The sequence below is a fragment of the Acartia tonsa genome, chromosome 12 (genome assembly GCF_053477335.1).
Source record: "Acartia tonsa isolate MP-2025a chromosome 12, ASM5347733v1, whole genome shotgun sequence".
Classification (NCBI taxonomy): domain Eukaryota; kingdom Metazoa; phylum Arthropoda; class Copepoda; order Calanoida; family Acartiidae; genus Acartia; species Acartia tonsa.
In genome coordinates this window covers 41,658,373-41,682,155 of record NC_137271.1, presented here as the reverse complement: position 1 = coordinate 41,682,155, position 23,783 = coordinate 41,658,373, and the positions used below count along the sequence as shown (strand labels likewise).

The 23,783-nt window shown below is 30.3% G+C and overlaps 1 protein-coding gene across 3 annotated transcripts in view; it reads left to right on the top strand.

The window, feature by feature from the left end:
• The window catches only part of LOC145334200 (guanine nucleotide-binding protein subunit beta-1-like), a 54,316-nt gene that overhangs the window by 21,556 nt on the left and 8,977 nt on the right, over window positions 1-23,783 (top strand). For 2 of the 3 annotated variants that reach the window (XM_080179568.1, XM_080179569.1), the window contains exons 3-4: window positions 19,695-19,840; window positions 21,815-21,878. In XM_080179568.1, coding sequence (XP_080035694.1) covers window positions 19,695-19,840; window positions 21,815-21,878 — 210 coding nt within the window. Of the gene's footprint in view, window positions 1-18,606; window positions 18,753-19,694; window positions 19,841-21,814; window positions 21,879-23,783 lie in introns of all 3 variants that reach the window. The other variant, XM_080179570.1, reaches the window with a different exon arrangement.

Sequence of the window (23,783 nt, the reverse complement as noted above, 5' to 3'; positions counted from 1 at the left end):
ATATTAGAAATGATTATTAGTAAGTAAATAACTTTACGTACAAACTGACATAAATATATAACCGCTACCCTCTGAAATTATAAATAATAATCGACTAAAATATTTGACTTTTCAGTAAGGTATATCTATTTATGTAGTTTAGTATAGCAAAAAGATGGGCATACATTAACGTGAATACAGCCATTAACCTTACTCTTTTAAATGAAAAAAATGAACGTTCTTTCTTAACTCTAATACCAAAATTCTACTACCTTTTAAAACTTCTTATATGCGTTTTTTAATGTATGATATTAACTATGTAAATTCATGTATGTCTGTGTTTTTAGCATTTTAATGAAGGTTACCAAACCCCTAAAAAAAATAATAGATAAGAAAATGCGAATTAAAAGCAAAAAATCTGTTAAATTTTAAATGTAAAAATCTTCCAAAAGTTTTTTAATTAATTAAAGAGTATCTTCTCTATTAAAGAACAGTTGTTTTGAGGTGTTTTAGTGGGTATAGTGGGTTTTAATTGATTTAGAGCAACTTTGGATAAAGATTCTTTAAAACCAAATAGGTATAACGTTTTAAATCTTAGAATTTGTATTGGAAAAATATATTTTTATTAGCTAATGCTTCAGTTTAAATTAAGAATTGTAGAATGACGAATAATTTTTTCAATATTAATAAAAATATTTTCCTTTCCAGAGTTGAAATTTTGTTGAAAAAATACGGGGAAAGTTTTATTTATCGTTCATTGTACTACCTGATATATCCTTAATCTATTGAATTCTATTAGCTTTTCAGGGTGTGTATATCCCCTAATCCTGAGATGTTAGGTGGATTATGGGATCGTTTAAACAAATTCTAGTGTCTAAAACATCCTGCCATCATATGCATTTTTGGGTGTGTGTTTTTGTGCTCTATTGTGTGTGTGTGTGTTCCTTTTATGTGTTTTGTTTAGTAATTAAAGACATTAATATGTACATAATTAAGGGAACAGAGGATTATATTATATGCCTTGCATTTTAGATTAATTGGTTTTAAAGTATTCATTTCAATTGAGTTTTGTCATTTAAATGGATAAAAACAAGTTTCGTTGAAAGTTGTATAAAAAGTACAAACCATTACAAATATAAATAAAGCATTTAATGGTATTTTCCTAAGTACCCACCTTGTAAGTGTTCATTCATTACTACAAACTCATTTTTTTTTGCGAAGTTTTTTATTGGTTTGTTAAAGTTTTCATCAAAGTTTCTTAATTGCAATATATTAATTAAAGCTTTAATAACATAATAGCAAACTTTAGTACAAGTAGGGGGGGGGGGGGGGGGGTTAACGCAACCATCTCGTAATCAATGTATAAATGGCACTTAGAATTCGAATTTCGATCTAAAATTCTGCATGAATAATCCTTGGTAGGTCTATTTTCCCTAAATCGAACAAAAAAGTTGATAAAGTAACGGCTCAGCCGTTTTTTGGCTATTTTTAGGGCAAATCTGTCATAAATTACGTATGAATCAACTTTTTGAAACATATCTTTGCTTTAAATCATGTGAAATGATACAAAAACAACATTTTCAGATTTCTAGTACCAGCAACTACCGGCTAGAACCGTTTGAAAACATTTTGGAGCAGAAAATAGTATTATGTGGAGATAGGTTTCGTGATGATTTGCATTGAAAATAGCCCAAAAAATGGCTAAACTGCTGTGCCGCCAGCTGTTAGCCGTTTTTTTCCAAATTTTTGTTTGATTTAGGGAAAATAGACCTACCAAGGATTACTCATGCAAAATTTCAGATTAAATTGAAATTCGAATTCTAAGTGCCATTTATATATTGATTACGAGATGGTTGCATTAACCCCCCCCCCCCTTATGTAATGTTAAGTTAGGCTACATACATAAGCAAAAATCTTCATAATTTTAACAATTAACATAATTTTTTAGCATATTTGCTAATATACTTTTGATTTAATGAAACATTTCGTGATATCTTCAGAATAAAATATATTTATGCAAGTTTCAACGAACATTGTGTGATTTGAGTGAAAATCGACCATTAACAAATTAATACATAAAATATTCATTAATCTATAAAGCAAATTATACCTATTTACTTCAATTTTATGCATTGTTTTTATTTTTAGTAGGGCAGCTACTTGGTTTTCAACAGAATTGTCGATATTATCGTTGACATTATATCCCTAAATGATCAGAACTAAAATCAAGCTAGAATTTATACATTTTATACAAAAAATCTACAAACTCATCTTTCAATCGTAATATCCATTCGCCATCTTTGTAAATTACATGTAACTACGAGATAGGTAACATATTAGAAAAAAATATATTATAATATTAGATTTTTTGAATTTCTTTAATTTACAAACCCTTCTTCCACCAATTAGTTAACTACTACTATGTTATATCTAACTATAAAGAATTCTATATCCTCTCAGGGATCTAAAGGGATAAGACAATGGCTGATATATTGATATAAATCCCGAATGATGATACACAAAATTACTCTTCAGTAGATTAAAGTTATTGGTTGAAACGTTTGAACCAGGCATAAGGTATAACCAACAAGGAAAATAAATCTAAAATAATATTTGGGGGGCAAATGGAGATATCGTCAATTTTACGATGTGTTGACCCCCCCCCCCCCCCCACCCCCCAAGGACAGCTGAAAAACACGTTTATGTTTCGTGATTTTTATCAGAATTTCGTTATTGGTATAAACTGCGTTTGAACAATTAACTTAATGATCCATTCAATTAAAATTCACTGTAATTATAAAACTTTGGGGGCTGGAGTAATAAACAGCCCATTGTCACCTCTCTCTCTTTCTCTGATATCCTATCCGTTTATCCATGACGAAAACTAGGGCCTTAATTTTTTACTCATCCATCATCGTAGAGGGGTTAATTTTGCCGGCTTAGGGACTACATAAATAGAATTTATATATCTAGACCGTCGATAAAGGGATAAAATGTTATTGATTTTCTCTTGTTAACAAAATAAAACATCAAAATAAAAATTATAACAAATGATTGGAAAGTGTTTCGTAAAGTAATAAATAGATATGATTAAAGTCAAAGAAAATAGAGAGTTTGTGCTGTAGTAATAATTTACGGAATTGACAAAAAAGTAAAACAAGGGGGGGGGGGGGTAAGTTCTGACACATTTGCGTAAACCTAGTATATAGGCTTTATCTTTGGACTGAGAGGATAGGTTATTAGGGATAAAATCATTCTTATATGATGAATTTTCCCAAGTTTTAATATTTTTTGGATAGGCCTCCAGGTTCCGGGCCTCCAGGTGGTCTCTGTACAGGTATATACAAGGTTTACGCAAATGAGTCAGAACTCCCCCCCCTCCCCTTTTCTACATGTTTGTGTACAACATTATGATTAAATATATTTCTAAAAAGACCAAGATGGAAAGAATTTTGTTGAATTTAGAATTATATATAAAGAAGGGTTGATTTACTTTCTATGTATCTCTACTTTTATTATATCCCAAGTTATATCTACAAACATACATGGCTTTTGAATTCGCCTCATTTTTTTTACAGGGCTAAATATGTTCCTATAGACTTACATTAGTTATAGAGTAGTTTCATTACTAGAAATAAAATAATGGACATACTGACATACCCTAAGTATAAAGAAACATATGTTATAAATATTTTTGATATAAAAAAATATTTAGCCCTTCTTGAATCTCTTTCGCCTTAGGTTAGGATTTGGAGTCATTATAAAACGCGGTGGTACTATCAAATAGATATTACTAATAGTCTTGTATGTTTTAATAGTTATTTCTCGTATCGTATTATAAACGGCTTTCCGCGGATATAGAATGTACAATTATATGATTAAAACTAGTTTTTTTTAGCCCCGAGGTGCCAGAGGCACCGGCTAAAAAAACTGGTTTTAATCTTAGGATTGTACATTTCTATATTCGTAGAAAACTGGATATAATACGATGCTAGACATAGTTTTTTCGTATGGATGAAAATCGGTTCCTATCCACCGGATTCGAATGAATACGAGAAATCTGTTTTTCTCTGTTTATAGATGCTTAATTATGTTCTTAAATAGCTAAGCTTTCTTACATTTAGGGTCCTTTTGTATGTCTATAATTGGGGATTTATGCATTTTAAGCAATTTTACTACAGATTAACCTCATAGTTAAATGATATTTAGTTTCTTAAATAATGGATGTTGTCATCCTTGTTTCATTTGAATCTTTGTTTAATGTACATGATAAACATAGGTTAATCTATCATTCTTTCTTTCTTTCTTGAAATGAATTTTCTTTTTGTTTCTCATATCATTTGATGAAGAGATAGGCTAACTGAAAATAAATTAAACTTCCCTTCTTCAATTCTAAGTATATAAAATTATTAGTATGGTTTTAATAACATTTTCTGTATAACGATTTTTGACCTCATGATAAAGAAGAAAAATTGAACTAATTTGCGCATAAATATTGATGAAAAAATTATATTTTTATTTAGTATCTTTATTAAGACGTAGTTTATAGCTGTTTTTCTAAAAACTTATGCTAATTGGTATAAATAATGTCTTATTTAATTGGCGGGAAAGTTGGAGACAAATTAGTTTTTCTTGAAATATGTACCATATTTCTTTTTCCTGAAAATATAAGATATTTAGAGATAATATTTCTTTGTTTATAACAATTCCAGCTGAGAATACTGAATCTCCATCTGTATCCATATGCATGCCCTGCTAAGTACCTAATGAATATTGCTTGCATTACGGAGACACGAATGAAGGGATGTGTAAATTGATAAAAAAAAATATGAAAGTCAGTGAAACCCTTCTTTAAACCGGGCACATGCCATAAATAATAAGGATATGTTATGTTTATTGTAATTGGGTATTTCAGATCCCTTTATCCCTGGTAATTACTGTTGACCTTGTTTACCCCTCTCGGTCCGTTTGATGGGCCTTAACTAGGGGGTTTGCCCTGCATTTTAACGGGTGGAGAGGGATGTTTATTGAGAACAAAAATTAAATTTCTCAAACATCATAAATGATGCATGAATTAAAACTAATAAGCTATCATTACTTTTTAAGAACATAACCAATAAAAAATATAATATTATGTTGCTTCGAATATTATTCTATACAATGGTTTTAGAATAAATCAACATATATTGTCCCCTTCTTGATACACATTGTTAGCTATTCATTGCTGTGCTACTTCTGGACATAATTGTCCTTGTTTATCAGAAAATATTTCTCTTTTTTTTCAACATTATGCACAATTTCATTACCCTTTCTGATACCTTAATGGTTAAGTCGAGTAACTAGAAGCCTTGAAAAGGAATTGTTTTTCGAAGATTTTTTTTACAAGAATCCAAATGACATATAAGAATTTGGTGGAAAAGGAGATAGAGAGGTTATTTAAGGGGGGGGAGGGGAAGTTTTGACACATTTGCGTAAACCTGGAGTATAGGCCTGAGAGGACAGGTGGTCTCTGTACAGGTAACAAAGAAAAAATTTTTTTTTTTAAGAGTTAGAGGTCAACTTAAAAATCGAAATATGCATCTTTTTGAATGTTATTCACATATTTGATGAAAAAACATGCATATCTTGATTCAGAAGCTGACCTCTAACTCTTAAAAAAAAAAAAAATCGTTTTTACCTGTACAAAGACCACCTGGAGGCCTTTCCAAAAAAAGTTGCCGGTATTTCATCATATAAGAATGAATTTATCTTTAATAACCTATCCTCTCAGTCCAAAGATAAAGCCTATACTCCAGGTTTACGGAAATGTGTCAAAACTTCCCTTCCCTTTACTCCCCCCCCCCCCACAAAAAAAATAGGTCGAAATTTTCATGTTTTAGAATTAGAAGATTAATTTGCTTATTTTAATTTTATGTTAATAATCCATTTCTTTGATAATTGCATATATCAATTTGTTAATAGGCCTTTCAGGGAAATCTTTCTTTCAATGCATATTTGTATTCTTTTCTGTTTATTTTGTCATAAAGTATTTTTGATATAAAAGAAGAATTTAAAATAAAATAAATACTCATATTATAGTCTGAAATCCGCGCAAATAAAAGCAAATCGTGGATTTTTTCAGATTCGGATTTTTTTACATTGCCAAGGAAAATCTTGTAGATAATTTTAGACGAAACTGTTATTCTTGAGGTGCCATATACTTGCATAAACCTTCTTGTGTATGGATCAAAATCAGATAAGAATGTCTGAATTAGCTACTTGTGACAGGTATCTATGATTGAAAGGGTGTTCTATAACGTCTGCAAAAAGGGTTAGGTTCTCATTATCCAGTTCACTGTATCTTCATATTTAAGTAATAGGATCTCTGTGTGTTTGTACCGAAGGATCTCGCTAACAACAGAACCGATATGGTTCTCATTAACAATATAGTTTTTCATGATTCATCGGAAGGTATAAAACTATTTTTTTGTTAAAATACACATAAAAAAATAGGGGGGGGGGGTTCAACCCCAACTACTGTAAGTACTGTATAGGGCATAGCCGCTAGTCCTAATATATTAAGTAGTAAGCTTTTTTTTGTCTGTCCTGAAGGATCTCGCTAACCGCTGAACCGATATTGTTCTCCTTTACAGTGAAGCTTCTTATAGGTCATGGGAAGGTTTAAAACTTTTTTTGGGGAGGTTGTCTTCAACCCCCTCCCCCCCCCAAAAAAAAATATATTTTTCTCTTCTGAACTCAAATTTAAAATGGGATGAGGTCGACTTTTCTCCTTACTTCCTTAAGTGCCCCTAGAGGCTTCTAGGGGGCGTAGCCGCTAGTTTTTCATAAAACCTCAAATTATACATAAGTGGCGATTAAAGATATTATATATGCGTTTCTTTAGGCTTTCGTGGAAGTGGTTGCACAACAATTTTTGCAGAAAGGAAGGGTACATTGGAATAAAAAAATTTTCTTGTATCTAAACTTTATAAACACGCTCTCTCATTCGTTGGGTCAAAAAAGCAGCAATTAAAATTTTAGTCAATTATTTTTAATCTACATAATAGGTAATTTTGTTAATTGTCATTGGGGATGTGATCAATTCATCGTCCAGTGGCTTATCCCTGTAGATCCGTGGATTTTAGCCTCCATATTTTAATGATTATTGCAACTCATTTCTCAAATAATTCACCTCTCTATACATTTTCCATGATTAGGATAATAAAAAATTTTAAAGATTGGGAAACGAGCAGGGATTTTAAGGGATAAGACAATGGACGATACATTGATTTGCACCCCCTGTTATGATAAACATATATATACAAAAAATTATTAGACACTGCTTATTGAACCAAAAAAACAAGATTAAATAAAACTTTATACAGACAATAAATTACACCAACATAATTCTATTTGTAGTATATTGCCTTTGGTAGCTAGCAAATATTGGGGTAAAGAAAGGAAGTAAATTAATTGCAAAATGTATAGGTACTATGCATTTTTTTCAAATATTTGTAAAAAAAAATCTGTAATTTTAAGACTTTAAGTATGAAAACTGAAATCTCTTTACAATGCTAATTTTCTGTAAACAGCATACATTGGTCTATAATCATACATACACACACACACACACACACACAAATGCCCAACCATTTCATACCCTTATTAACATAACTTTAAGGCCTGTGGGTAGCAATTTGGACCAATCAGAAGGCTTGGTTTAGATCACATGATTATAAGTTCGACCAATAGGAGGCCGCAAAGTTTTGAGAAATTTTTGGGTTGAAGATATAGCGATGTGGCAACTATTAGTTTATTCAAGAATTATCCTATTTCTTTATTTAAACAGGGATATGACAACGGGTAAAACTAATCTTATTTCTTTATTTTCAGGGAGGGACCTTTAACTAAATTAAACTAGTACTCATAGTTTTGTATTCACGTTTTCGTTGGCCTAAAAGCTTTGAGTACTTTTATTACTTGGATGGGTCAATCTAACAGTTTGTAAACTTTTCAACCAATAATTGTAATCTACAGAAAAGATAATTATGTTTATCATTATTGTGGATGTACATCAATGTATCGTCCTTTGTCTTATCCCTTAAGATCCATGCTATAAGATTGCCACAACTTTAAGAATCTTCCTTTTTCCTATTACAATTTCTCCCCCCCCCCCCTCATCTCCTTTACAGATTTTCTGCCCAATTTTGCTATTAGCTGAGATATATAATTTATTATTGAATTTGAAGAATGATGTTTAACTAACTTGGTTAATTTGCTTATTTTGTTTTATTATTACGAAATAAAGAAAATTGTAGGTATTAAAAAGTTTATCAATAAAAAACTAATATTATTAATTTAAAAAAATTAATATTTATATAGCTAATACTTTCTAATGTTGGTCAGTATTTTGCAGACGTATGCACGAATAATTTTCTATGTCGTATATTTCAAAGGACATGTAGGACTGAACGAAAAGCTAGATGAAAAATAGGTAATATTTTAAAGGAACTAGCGGCTACGCCACCCAGAAGCCTCTAAATTTGATTATCTTCAAAATATTTATCCTTTCCCCCAAAGACCAATTTTTGGGGGAAAGTTTATGAGAAGCGTTTCCTTTCAACAATCATCCTTAATTTTCATCCTTAATCAGTGAGGTAAACTTATTGAAATAGCAAATACGGGTCGAAAAATCTATTTTATACCAAAGGAAAGTTCCTTGCCTTCAACATTTATCATTATTAACAAAGTATCTTCTGTATATAAGGCTTAGGATACCTCACACTACAATAGCAAATACTTTTTTTTGTACCAGAACATTAAAGGTTTGAAATCATGCAAATGTTACAGAAAATAGTTATTTCTCGCACCGTATTATAAACAGCTTTCCGCGGATATAGAATGTACAAATATTAGATTAAAACCAGTTTTTTAGCCCTAGGTTCCGAAGGCCCAAAAAAACTGGTTTTAATCTTATGGTTGTACATTTTTATATTCGTAGAAAGCTGGATATGATACGATGCTAGACAAAGTTTTTTCGTTTCTTATCCACCGGATTCGAATGAATACGAGAAAAAACATCATTTTATCCCACTGTTGCCATATAAATCTATTATTAATAAGTACTACATGCGAGTGTTTACCGAATTATTCGTTCTAAAAATGTTCCATCCCAGTCATTTACCCAACTAATAATTTTGTGACCTTAGAGAAATCGTTAACTCTATTAATGGTCTGGCAGTAATAAAATGTCTTTCCTTTTGGGGAGAGGGATAAGTTTCCGGGAAATTATTTTATTATTAAAAATATGATAAACAAAATAACCAAATTTATATACATGTAGATTAAAATGATTGGTGAAGAAATTTGGACACTTCTAGTCTGTTCCTATCAATGAAGTTTTATTATTTTTTTTATGAAATCCAATTCTGTTCTTTGGCTTTTGACACGCAAGCTATAATATATGATTTAGTGTAAAATATCCAAGGAAAAATGGATCCATAAATTTAAATAAATCTTACAATTTTTAAGGCGTATTTACTATTTGTAGATTTATATAACATTAATTGCTTATTAAACTAGTAACTACACGCCCCTACAGAGTCATTTAGAATAGCTTGAAAATTCTGTTCTATCCATAGGTAGCTTCGTCGTAAAGGAGAACCATATAGGTCCAGCGATTCGCGAGATCTGAAGCATAACACACAAACCTGAATTCTGTTACTTCTATTTAAGGATTAAAAAAAAAACATTCTCAAATGATGTCTTAATATTTATGATTAAATGGTAGTAATCTATGTCGACGCTAACCAGCTTTCTTACTGTATAACACTTTACTATTCTTTTGGTTTTTTACCTAAGTTTATTAGTGCTGTACTAAATATGAAAAAATTCTCATTTGATTTGTTTCAATACCATTTCGAATCCGTTTATTCCTGCTTTGGCAGAGATTACATAGATGCGACGCTTTCAAATTCTTAATCATTAACTAAGCCCTCCCCCCCCCCCCCACAAAAAAAATACACAGCATATATAGGATTTTTTAAATTGTTAGGTACGTTTTAAGAGTACTAGCGGCTTCGCCCCTAGCCTCTAGGGGCTTCGCCCTATGAAGTGATGGGAAGTCAACCCTCCTTACTGAGATTTTACAAAATATGTAAATATTTTTTTTTGGGGGGGGGGGGTGGTTTTTTTTTTAGTTTTTGAGGGGGTTGGGGGTGTCCCATCCCCCATGAAAATAGCTTTAAACGACCACAGGATCAGTAGGTATATTCCCTGAAGAGTAGAGCCCATTCGGTTCAGCAGTTACCAAGATCTTTAGCTTTAGACGGACAGACAGATAGACATCGTTCAAATTTGTATTATAGACAATAGACATTAAATATTAATTTGTATTTTTTTGTATTCAAAAATAATGAAATTATTGAATATATACATACAAAAACAGTTTTCGATAAGCTAAGGACTTTATTTTTATAACTAGCCTTAAAACCTTCCTTCTAAGGCACTCCTATAAGCAGTTTATAGTTCTAGCTTTAAGAAAATAGCCTAAAACCACTTCATGACCAATACAAAGCTTTCTAATATGACAAATTCCAATAGAGCTTTATAAGGTATTTTAATTCAGACAAACATACATCTAGATACTTAATTATGGTCAGACATGTTTTTGCTACTATAGACAAATAGCTGCGGATTTTTTTTACAGCTAGGACTAATTATCTTTATTGTTAACCTATGAAAAGAATAGTTATTAGTAGTGCAGCTACTCTTTAATTTATTTAATTCAGAACAACTAAGCATTGTTTCGAGGAAAATTGTCTGTATTACGATGCTATACATGATTTTTCAGTATGGCCGAGAACGGTTTCTAATCCAGCGGATATTAATCGGTTTTGAAGTCATACTGGAATAATAATTCTAAGTTAGAGACAGACTAGTTTTTCTTATTGTGCTAATTCAATACCCTCTATATTTCATGTTGCTAATGTAATAATGTTTTTGTTACATTTCAGCTCAGCAAATGTAAAATGTTGTCATCCTTGTTTCATAATAATAATGATAAGATGTCTTCTAAAGATAACTACTTAAAATAGATTTTTTACATAAACGTTTAGAAATTAGATTTACAATTTTTAAAGATTTTAAAATATAATTAGAGAATTTTAAACAAAATCATTTCACCCTTCGAAAAATTAGGATCATTAATTTTTTAAGCACACCTTTTAATTTTTTTCTTAACACTTTAGTATATTTTTATTGACGGCTTGAATTTTTTGACCCTTTTCATAGTACATGACGTGCAATTAATCATCAAAAATTAAGAATCAAGTACCTATGGCCACAAGAATAATGTGTCTGATGGTCGTGTTGGTAACAGGTTCGATTCTAAGCTCTGACAGTGTCATACAAAAGCTACAATTTTAGTGGATGACCTTCTATATGCGACTAGTTCGAATGTTTTAACTAACAATAGGTTTGTTGTCTGCAAAAATCTCTATGTTTAATTATATGAGTTGTTAAATTTTTAATCTTTGAAGCTGTTTTCTCATATTTACTTACTATCCGAATATGTAATTAATGATCCCCCTCCCTCCCTGAAAAATATAAGGAGCCTTGATTAACAAATCATACAACTAATCCTTTACCTCTCTGAAAATATCAGGATCTTTGATTAACAAATCTAACAACTAGTCCCTTTCCTCCCTGAAAAATATAAGGAGACTTGATTAACAAATCTAACAACTAGTTCCTTTCCTCCCTGAAAAAAAAGGAGCTTTGATTAACAAATCTAACAACTAGTTCCTTTCCTCCCTGAAAAATATAAGGAGCTTTGATTAACAAACCCCACAACTAGTCCCTTCCCTCCCTGAAAAATATAAGGAGCTTTGATTAACAAATCTAACAACTAGTCCCTTCCCTCCCTGAAAAATATAAGGAGACTTGATTAACAAATCATACAACTAGTCCCTTCACTCCCTGAAAAATATAAGGAGACTTGATTAACAAATCATACAACTAGTCCCTTTCCTCCCTGAAAAATATAAGGAGCTTAGATAACAAATCATACAACTAGTCCCTTTCCTCCCTGAAAAATATAAGGAGCCTTGATTAACAAATCACACAACTAATTCCTTCCATCCCTGAAAAATATAAGAAGCTTTGATTAACAAATCAAACAAATAGTTCCTTCCCTCCCTGAAAAATATAAGGAGCATTGATTAACAAATCACACAACTAGTTCCTTCCCTCCCTGAAAAATATAAGGAGACTTGATTAACAAATTACACAAATAGTTCCTTCCCTCCCTGAAAAATATTAGGAGCATTGATTAACAAATCAAACAAACAGTTCCTTCCCTCCCTGAAAAATATAAGGAGCTTTGATTAACAAATCCTACAACTAGTCCCTTTCCTCACTGAAAAATATAAGGAGCCTTGATTAACAAATCACAATGACAGGGCAAGAATTCCATTCTTAAAACAACATTGTTCATGGGGTAGGGATTTAGATTCATAAAACCTTTTAAGATGAAAAATAGTCTAAAACCACCTAAATATATTTTGTTTTAAACTAAGAAGTGAAACCAAAGCCGTTAAAACGACTTCTAACCTTATTATATGAAATCAAAAGCAAGAATATTATTTATATTTGACTTAAATGATGTATAGTGATCTAAATAGCCGATGTATTGATGTACATCCCCAATGATGATACACAAAATTACTCCTTCTGTAAATTTTAATTATTAGTTAAAACATTTAGCAATTAACTTGATGAACCAACCAATCAAAATTCAATAAAAGTCGCCAAAGTTGTTAAGCCAATGAATAAGAAAACGTTATTATACAACTTTGGGGACTAAAACTTATTTAAATTTTGGTCCAAAATATTGGTAAAAATGTTTATACCTATTCGCACATTGTTCACTGTTCACGATGTTATGACTTAGTTCAAAATAATATTTTTCACATCTTAAAACAATATTTTTATTATTGAAACATAAAATATGTATGAAATTTAGAAATTTGATATACTCCATAATCATTATCATATTTTAATATTACATAGAGAAATCTGTGTTTTTTTACAACAACTTTCTTAGTAGAATATTACAATTTTTTTTATTATCTGTGGAAAATTTTTAAAATATTTTATTTTTTTATTTTTACTTTCCTGTTTTAAAATGTAAACTGTTTTGAAATCATGTCACGTAGACGAACAAACATAAACTTTTTTCATTTCCCAAAAAGACTGTATTTATACATTTTAAATGTGGTTTCATTTTAAAGTTATATAAATTTTCTTTCTTATTTTTCAAAAAAACTAAATTAATCAGCCGTAGAGAGGATTGTGAACTATTATGACACCCAAAGAGTTTTATGAATTGATTAGTTCTAGCTAGCATTGTTCTAACTTTGCATAGATGTGCTATTTAGGGACATAAATGTCCTTGTAATTTCATAAATATTTGTCAAATTTAAGAAAACTGGATTTAAGAAAAAAAATGTTGGCCCACACAGACCTTTTAACCCATTTTTATCTATCACTCAATGATATAAATTTATATTAGTTCCTTATTTTTTGTTGGGCTAGCAGCCCTTTTGGTTTAGGGCTTGTTAGGACATTTTATCATTTCCGCAAAGGGTTCATTTTACAGTAGGACCCAAAGTAATATTCGTTAGCTCAAGTACTTTGGGTACTTATAATGAATCTTTAATAACTGGTTCTAAACCAGAACCGTCTAAATTGTGCAACCAATGGTTTAATCTTAAATAGGGGATAATTATGTTCATAATCATTGGGGAAGTACATCAATTTATCTTTCATTGTCTTATCCATTAAGATCCCTGTATTATTCGCAGTTCTGTTGATTTTATAATATTAATAACATGAAGTGCGGAATTGAAAGTACAATATTACTAAATAAATATGTTTGTTATGATGAAGATTTTTATTCTTGAAAAGAAATAAAACTAGAACACGAGAAAGTGGATTAATTAAAAGGTTAAATATTTAGGGATAGAGCAATGGTCGACAAATTCGTCCCCCCACCCCACCCCCCTCAGTTTTTTGATAATAATTCCACTCTAGTTTTGGAGAAAAAAAATTTATTTTTTTTCTTTAGGATTGAACTTATTTAACTATAGTTTTTTCTTAAAATTTCCATGTTTTCATAGTGATTCAAATATTTAAATAAATCCACAAGAATTAAATTAAAATAAGGATGACAACATCCAAAAGAAACAAAGTAATAATAAAAAAAACATTAAGAGTATATTATTAAGTATCTTGTATCTTTAACATAACATTAGTAAAGGACATACATACAGATATTTTGAATTATAGAGAAGCTTCGCTTCCAAAGAAAGAGAGAGCTTATTTGCTTTATGCATAAAGATAAATTTAAATAAAAATTGGGAAGTGGGGTTATTGTACGTATATTATATAGTAGGCTTAAGAAAAAGGACAAGTGTACTGAAGAAAAAAAACAAATAGCAAGTTGTGTTAGGTTGACATCAATTTCAACATTTTTATGTCAACTATACAATAAAAGCAGTAGGGCTGATATAAAATAATAAAACTATTAGACTTTTATCATCCTTATATAAAAGTAACAGGATGTGTGACTGATAAACGCTGAACCAGTATGGTTCACCTTTACAGTGTAGCTTCTCATAGTTTCTGGTAAAGTTTAAGTATTTGGAGGGGGGGGGGGGGGGGGGTATGACCAACCTCCCAATAGAAATCATCCACGAAATATGTCACTTGGTTCTTATCAAAATTATCCCTGTCTGAGAGGTCGCTATCAGAACGTTTGACTGACGTTCGGTCGCTTTGGGCAGTTTTAACAAGAATCACATTCTTAAATATATTGAATCAGGGATAGAGGGCTAGTTTAATGGACGAGAAATTAATCTTTCCCTCTTAATTATTAAGGGAAATTTTGCTTTCTTGAAGATAAAAATGACTGACAAAGAATTGAAACTATGTAAACTACATTGAGGCTATAATTTAATCTGTAGCTCCCTGTGGGATAAATATTTAATTATACGTATGTCCACTGTTGATTCGTGTACTAGAAGTGTTTATACATTAATACTCTAACCCAGAATTAAGCTGATATATAGAAACACCATAAAATATGTTTCTAACATTTTAAGATACAATAACATACCAAACTATAAAGTAGTTATTTTAGCTGCACTTCAAGATTTCGATAAATTCTAAACCGATTGAGTTTTTCTTTTTAGGAAAACTTAACATTTGTCCAGAGATGGTTTTAGGCTATTTTATTTATAGATAAAGGTTTCTTATGATTTTAGGCTGTTTTTCTGGTCTTCCTCTACCTTAAACACAAAAATATAATTTAAATCAATGATATTTTGTGCTTTACTTCTTATGTATGTTGTCATCCCTGTTTATAGTAAATGCATTCATATTACGTACCAATAACATTGCAATATGTACTTTTTAAAAACAAGGGACAGGCAAAAATAATCAAAATCCCCCCCCCCCAAAAAAAAAAAAAATTTGGTATAACTTCAATATTTCTTATATTCTATTAAAGAATAGAATATGCCTCAAATCCACATATTTTACTGTTAGAAAAGCTTAAACCAAATAAATTATCTTCATATGCAATATCTCTGGTGCAGTGTTTGTAAGTAAATGTTTCCTTTATGTACAAAACATCACATTATCAAGGGATTAAGGGAAAATCAAATAGTTTGGTAGATTTTCTTTAACATATTTCGAAGATTTTTCTTTAAATTCTTGTGTTGAAAAGTTACATATAATTGAGATTAAAGCAATTGCGAAAGAAATTTAAGCAGCCAGCCTTAGAAATTTAAATTAAGTTTTAGCTGTATTTCATCTAACCGTTACTGATTTTCTACTTTTTTTCTATCCCCTCCACCACAAAAACATTACATTAACGGATTGGAATAACATTTGAACAAGATTTGAACTTTTTTGTTTAAATGTTTATTATTTTAACTAGTGTCAAGTTTTAAGTTGTTGCAATCTTCAGGGATCTTAGGTGATAAGACAATCGACGATAAATTGATACACATCCTCAATGATGACAAACAAAATCGCCTCATCTGTTAAATAAGATATTGGACACACCAACAATTCAAAATTCAAAGACAGCAACCCAAGTTTTTGAACAAACCAATAAGATAACGTGGTAATAAAATTTTTGGTACCAGTGTAATTTATAGTCCAATGTCCCCTCCCCCCCTCCCTCTCTGTTTATGCTTGATTAATGTTTGAATGATTTATTGTTGACCTTATTAAGCCTGGATCAATTTATAAAGATATTAACTAACCTCTAGGTAATATTACATGCATACAGTGATAGGCCAATACAATATTTCTTGAAATATTTTGTTTAAATTTCTTTTGGATTTTATTCAAGTATTCTTTTGTACAATATGATGAAGCATTCTTATGGTCTCAAATAGCTTGTATATAAACAGGGTACTTTGAACGATTTGACGAAAATAATTCCTTTACCCGTGATAACCTTAGGTGATGCTAAAAGTGTGCAATGACATCCGCATTTATTCATATCAGGATGGGAGGGGAAATTAGACATTAGAATTATATTAGTACCCAAAGTTTTATAACTATGTTATCTTATTTTTTGGTACAAAATCTTGGGTACTTCATAAAGCCTTTATTTGGTTGATTTCAAAATAGTTGTCTTCAAACATTGCAACAAATAATGTTAATATACAGAAGGGGTCATTTTATTTATCACAATTAAGGGAATATTCATCCATTGAAGACCAATTGTCTTTTCCCTTAAGATTTCAAAAAGATGCGCAAAAAGACACAAGCGTAAATAAATAATAAAGAGGAAGAGATAGTTTGTTGTTTTTAATAATATGCGGTTCTGATGATTTGTATATATGCGGAGGTGAATACACACCCCTGCTATAGCTTTGAGATAAAATTAATCTTATCGTAATGATAAATAAATTCTATGCCTTCTTCAACCTTCATAAAATGTGTTAAAAAATTAAGGAATTATTAGAATTCTTTAACATAAGAATTTGGGATAGGGGGGATATTTCCCTCATAAGATAGAAATTAAAAGTTATTTACAAATTATTAATTCATTTTTACCATTAAATTTTACGAAAAACATGATATTTAAAGTATTAATTGGATATTACATAAAAAGATGTAATTGTTTTATGGTTTGCAAACTATAAAGATATGATATAAATGTAATAAATCCTATCTCTTATAAACAAATAAAGTTTACGATTTTCTATAGATATAATGTATATGTGTCTCATGTATTAAGTATTTTACACCACTTTTATTATAGTAAATATGAAAATGTATTTATATTATATTAATTAAGGGATTGTTTCATGAAGGGTATTATGAAGTTTTGTTATTTCAATAATCCAAAAAAATCAATATTTACATTTTTAGTTTTGTATAGGGTAAGGGGGGGGAAGTTTCGGTAAGGGGCTATTCTCGGTAATTTCGACCTACCTTCATTAAATGACCTTTTTCTCCATGTTCTTTTCAAATGACAGAAAAAAACATCAAAGCAAATTTGTTCCTTATTAAATTGCCTACAAAAAAGTATAAAATGAAATTTTTGTGAGATGAATATTAAGGGTACTTATTGGGTCTCAAAGTCGGACGAAAAATTTTTTTTTTCCAAAAATTTTTTAGTAGGTGTGTAAAGATCGACCTACACAAAAATTGGTAAGACCTAGAGCTGATCTGAAAAACTTTTTGAACTAGAAATTGCCCGCTTTTTCCAAATCCGTTGAGAGCTTTAAAATCGGGTAAATATTTTTTTCAAAAATGACCAAAGTTGGCGCCGGGGGAAAAATTGGTAATTTCAAAAGAAATTAAAATTAAACTTTTAAGGTCATGTTTTCTTTTGTCAAATCTATTATTCCATATGGACTTTTTAAGAATTAGGCCTAAAAATGAATAGAACAGATAAAAAACAAAAAAAAAATTAATTTTATTTTTTGAATCAAAATTTTGCGAGGAAAAAATCAAAATTTCTGGTCCTTTGAAAAAAAAATATTTATGACATAGGAGGAATAGTCCGATCTTTATGAATTTTTTTGTGGTTAATCCCAATTACCTATACTAATTATGATTTATTACGCTTGTTTGGTCGTTTGGCCTTTTTTCATCGATTTTTTTAAGGTTAAAATGTAGTCAAGATTTTTTGCAAAGATGACACTTTTGCTTCAAATTGGGGAAATATCGGTAACTTTTTTGCGGTCAATTTCGGCCAACTTCTAAAAGTCCTAGGATAATGTCCTTTTAGGACCTGATAGTCCTTTCCGTAAGCTTTCTACTGGTCTTGGTTTCATTTGAAAATATTACTATTTACCCCATTTTTTTTCAAAAAAAACCCAAAAAAAACCGAAATTTCCCCCCCCTTACCCTAAGATTTTGAGTAGATACCATCAAAATGGTGGTTTAATCAAAATTGATAAAGTTATAGTTAATATTATTAAAGATGACAAATTAAGACAGTTACTATTTTTATGTAATCCTCTTCATGGAACTACCCCTTTTACAGTATTTTAAAGTTTGATTAGAAAGAAGGAGGGAGATAGGAGTCACTAAATCTAAATAACCTCTTATCTGCAGGAAGGAAGGCGTGCAGCGTGTGACACGAACCTTGCCCAGTGCGTGGCAAACCTGGATCCTATTGGCCGCGTGCAGTACCGCGTCCGCAAAACTTTGCGCGGTCATCTTAGTAAAGTTTACGCCTTGATGTGGTCCAAAGACTGCAGGTTGGGATATACCCGCTACAAATTTAACTTAGTTACCTTCCCCAAAATTAAAATGCACTTTATCTATCATTTTGTTTTGTGTTTATGCTATTGCGCGCATGTTATTAAGCTAGAGCTATTTTTATTTATATTGTATTATATAAAAAAATCCTAAATTAAACCTATATCGTAGATTTTAACACCTAAAAATACTATTTTATTTTCTAATCCAAAAAAAGAAAAATAGTATTTTTTGATTAAAAATGTTTAAATATATATACAGGGCATGTTAAAATATCTTATGTATGGTGTATTTTATTTGTTTAGTCGTAATTTATTAGTATTTTATTTATTTTTAAATGTATTTAGATATTTTATTTTTGTATATTTTTTTAAGTTATTTTGTATTGTTGTAGCTAATTTAATTTTTTAGGGATTTTTTATATTAATAATTACCTATTGTTTTTAGTTCAAAGGTAAAAATAATGGGATTAAAAATATTTTGTCTTACGGGGGGAGGAAGGGGGGCATATTATCACAATTAAAGGACAATTTCACTTTAAACGAAAAGGACCACACTACAGCCCATCTGAACAATAAATATCGATTTTAAAATAAAAAAAATAGGGTAAGGGTTTGGTGGTCAATCTGTTTGTTTGTGTCACGTGTGGGATGTTGCTCAAATTTCTCAACCACTTTTGAACAAGTTTCCTTGTCTTAAGGGGGAGGTTTAGAGAGTTAAGAAAAATAGCCTAAAACCAACCCATCACATTTATTAAGCTCCCTTAAAAAGTGCAAACCAATTTCTTAGACAAAAAACATTAAAACTTATTTTATATGAAGACACTTGTTTCATTGTGATATAAATGCTACCCCCCCCCCCCCCCCTCCATTCAAACCGTAGCATGGTTTAGTTTCGTATTTTTTTAAGTTTCGCTAATTTCTCTTTTTTTCTGTGTTTAGCAACGCAGGAATGAGGTGAAGGACGCTGACCTGCACCAGAGATCCAGTACCGTGGCCCAGCTCTCCAGGATCAACATGCGGGCCAGGCGGATCCTGAAAGGTCATCTGGCCAAGATCTACGCCATGCATTGGGCCACAGACTCGAGGTTGACCACGTTTTTTTTTATTATTATTTTCTAAATATGCCATAAAACAGTAAATCTTATTGGAATAAATATTTATACTTATACATACAACAATTTATCTATTCCGTATTTTAAGAGAAATTTCTTTTTTTAAATATAGACTTCTTAAACTTCTACAAGTTTTACTGTTTTTTGGATTTTTATTGAAAATTAAGGTATAGTAATCCTTTACAAAGCATATTTAGATTTTGAGAAATTTTCTCCAAAAATAACATAATTTCTTATTTATGTAGATATGTTTTGTAACAAAATGTTTTTATTTGTCGTTGGGAGTTTTAAAAAATTAGGGTGTTTTATAAACATTAAGTATTTTTACCTTTTATCTTCTTAAGCTTTTTATGTTTTCTATTTGTATTATTGAGGCATGAATTTTAACTTTGTACTGTTTTTATTCTTAATATTTATTCAAAAATGTTTCATTCAAGTTCAGTTTCAAAAGAATAATCTTTGTTTTTTAAAGAGAAGATATATTTCTTACCATCCATGTCAAATTAACCCAGGAATCTAAAGGGATAAGACAATCAACGATAAATTGATGTTCATAATAAAAGAATCAAAAATTGTCTTTTAAAACTTTGGGGGCCAGTTTAATTTACAGTCTTATGTCTTCTCATTCCCTGAAAAGCATGTGATGAATTCTTAGCATTGGGGAGGGAACATTTGACTTTAAACTACACTGGTACCCAAAGTTTTGGAAACATTTTATCTTGTTCGTTGGCTTAAGAACTTTGGGTACTTATATTGAATTTTGAAAAGTTGATCAAACAACTAGTTGTATCCAAACATTTTAACCAATTACTTAAATCTGCAGATGAAGTATTTTTGTTTATTTTCATTGAAGATGTATGTACATCAATTTATCGTCCATCATCATATCCCTTAAGATCCCTGAACTCCTAGACAAGGATCTCAAATTGATGAAATGGTTTGTTTTGAAAAGGATGGTGAAAATGCACCCCCTCCCCCCCATTTATAAGATTATTCTTTAAAGCTTCGCTTTATTGGCATGGTATTCTTATTGTTTGTGTTTCTTCTATATTTATACATTCTTATGCGCTTTTATGCTTTTTCTATGTTCAATAATTAATTGGAAGCAAAGCTACTCTACAAGTTTTAAAGTTGGTTTGTTGTGTTACATGGTATACTATGGTTTAGTTAATTATGTGCTTAAAGGGGTAGTTGCAGAAAGTGCATTTAATCTTGAATTTAGTGAACTGCATATTTTTTCTGTTTAATATTTCAAACTACATCTATAAGACATATATTTGAAAGAATTTAGATTTTCTACTAGGTATTTTTAAAAATATCAGACTTGAAAATCATGTTTTTTGGATATATGCATTGGCAACTTATATGGCTGTCCTGTTTTTAAAAACCAGCATGATGACTATTTTGTTGGTGCCTAATTGATTTCTATTAATACAAAATTATATATTTTAGATGGTATTCTTGTAACTTTTTCTTGCAATCAAACTTTTTAAATGCACTTCATGCAACTATCCCTTTTAGTTAATTGCCATGTAAGCAGTTGATAAATAAGTTCTTCAATTACCAATAAAATTAGTCCTAATCATAAAATTAATACTTAAACTAAGATTAGCAAACGTTGCTTTAAAAAGTCTATGGACATAAAAAAATTTGTTACTAATAGTACAGCTACTAAATAACTAAAAATATCCGTACGGCCGTCATTTTATTGAATAAAATTAACCAAAATATAATCTTCATAAGTTATTTTATTTATTCGTGGATTTTGATATAAAAAATTTCCGAAATTTTTTTTTGGTTTCTTGAAATATTTATTGGTGGTTTATTGACTTATTAAAATCATCAATGCCATTAGCTTGTAATTGCTGCCTACTTGTATTAAAAAACAACCAATTTTATTATATAAATGTTACTAAAAATAAGAAAATTAATGAATTTTTTGTCTAGGCATCTTGTAAGTGCTAGCCAGGATGGAAAACTTATTGTATGGGACAGTTACAGTACTAACAAGGTAAGTCAGTTCAACAGGGAAGGCGCGCATTAAATTCCTCATATTTTTTAAGGGAGGGGGGGCAATTCAAATCTAAAAAATTCAGAAATTCATTTTAGTGGAGTTAATATTTAAGGGGGATAATTTAGGTGCTTGAAAACCCACAATTTTGGTGTGAAATGAATAAAATTACCTGATCAGTAAAAAAAGCGCCGACATTTTTAAGGGGTTTCCTAGGTTAAAATTTCTAATATTATCAATAAGTAAAATACTGAAATGCCTGCTAAAACTCAAAAGGTATTATATGCTACTTCAAAAATAGTAATAGCCAGTTAGAATATAAAAAAGTTACCCAGATTGCTAGCTAGTAAAACCCACCCATCCTTTAGTTTAGAAAATAATCCTTTAAAATTCCTATTTATATGTTCATAGACATAACAACTAGTTTATTAGAATAGATACAGAGAAATATAAAAATAGTAAAACATGGCTAATTTTTTAGTACAGTTACTTGGATGGAAAATAGCACAAGGATAAAAACTATTTGTCTTTTTTAAAAGCGAGGCTTTTCTATAATTAGGGTCGGTCCGTCCGTCCGTACGTCCGTCCGTACGTCCGTCCGAGATAGATAGCTTTTATTCGTTAATTTAGGCATGTTAGAATTGTCCTATCGATTTCAAACTTTGCATGATGATTCCTGTAGTAGTTGGGTACGATTTAGAAAGCGTAGCAACTCTATAATCATTACCAGAATGTCCGTACGTCCATTTTAAACATGTTGATTTTTCTACTTTTTAACAACAAATTTTTAAGTGTTTTAATTATCCGTTTGATCTGATTTTTGGTATATTGATTCCTGGGACAACAAAGAACAATATTATAAGCGAAGCAACTCTATAATCAAGTCCAAAAATGTAAGTATGTCCATAAACATTATCCTGTTTTTAAGCAGTTTTTCAACAAATTTACCTACAATTTTGATTCGACATTTTTACATTTATGTTCCGATTTTTCAGTTCAGATACTATACAAGTGTTAATGTCCGTTTGTCCTACCGTTTCAGTGCTTCGCTTTTATGGATGTTGTCATCCTTGTTCTATAACTGATAGCTTTTAAATTATGAGTAAAAATAGGAGAATGATTTATCCGCCATTGTCATCTCCTTCTTATTTGAATCTGTACTAAAATGATACCTATTGCCTTGCTTTAATATTTTGTTTATAAGAATGTTTATCCCTTGATGTTTATTAAATGTACGGTGCTATCCCTCAAAGTGTATAGCGAGCACTGATCACAACCTCCTTCTTTTTGAATATATTGAAACTAGGGGTGGATTTATTTTTTTTCTATGCTTAACCTCTGCATGTGATCTAACCTAAAGTTATTTCAAAATAAGGAGGGAGGGGGTTATGTGATTTACTAGGGACTTTGATGGAAACAACCAAATGTAGAGACGAAAACATGCTGGCTAGATTACATTTAAGCATAAAAAATCAGGAAAGTTAGGGATATTACATCAGAAGAAAAATATTTTTACAGTGAAGCTACTTAATACACCTTACTGTTTCAGTCATTGACGTTTTAGGGGCAAATATAGGTTGAGTTTCAATTTATCAATTACGTGAAGAGTCTCACGTTAAAATCTATTATGGCCTTAACTTATAGATTTATTTATTCCTTTATCATTTAAAGAGAAACTGGGATCCCTGAAAAAATATGTACACTAGTTATTTTAGTTATTTAGGTCAATAAATATACAGAGTTTATATTATACAATTTTATTCTAATGTTGTTTTATTTACAACGTAAAAATGCGCAAAAAATACTTTGAATAATCGGATAAGAATTAAATTCTTTAGATAAGTTTTAAGAGGGAGGGGAGGGAAAGTATTTTTGTCCAGTAAATCATCTAATAATAAAAATGGA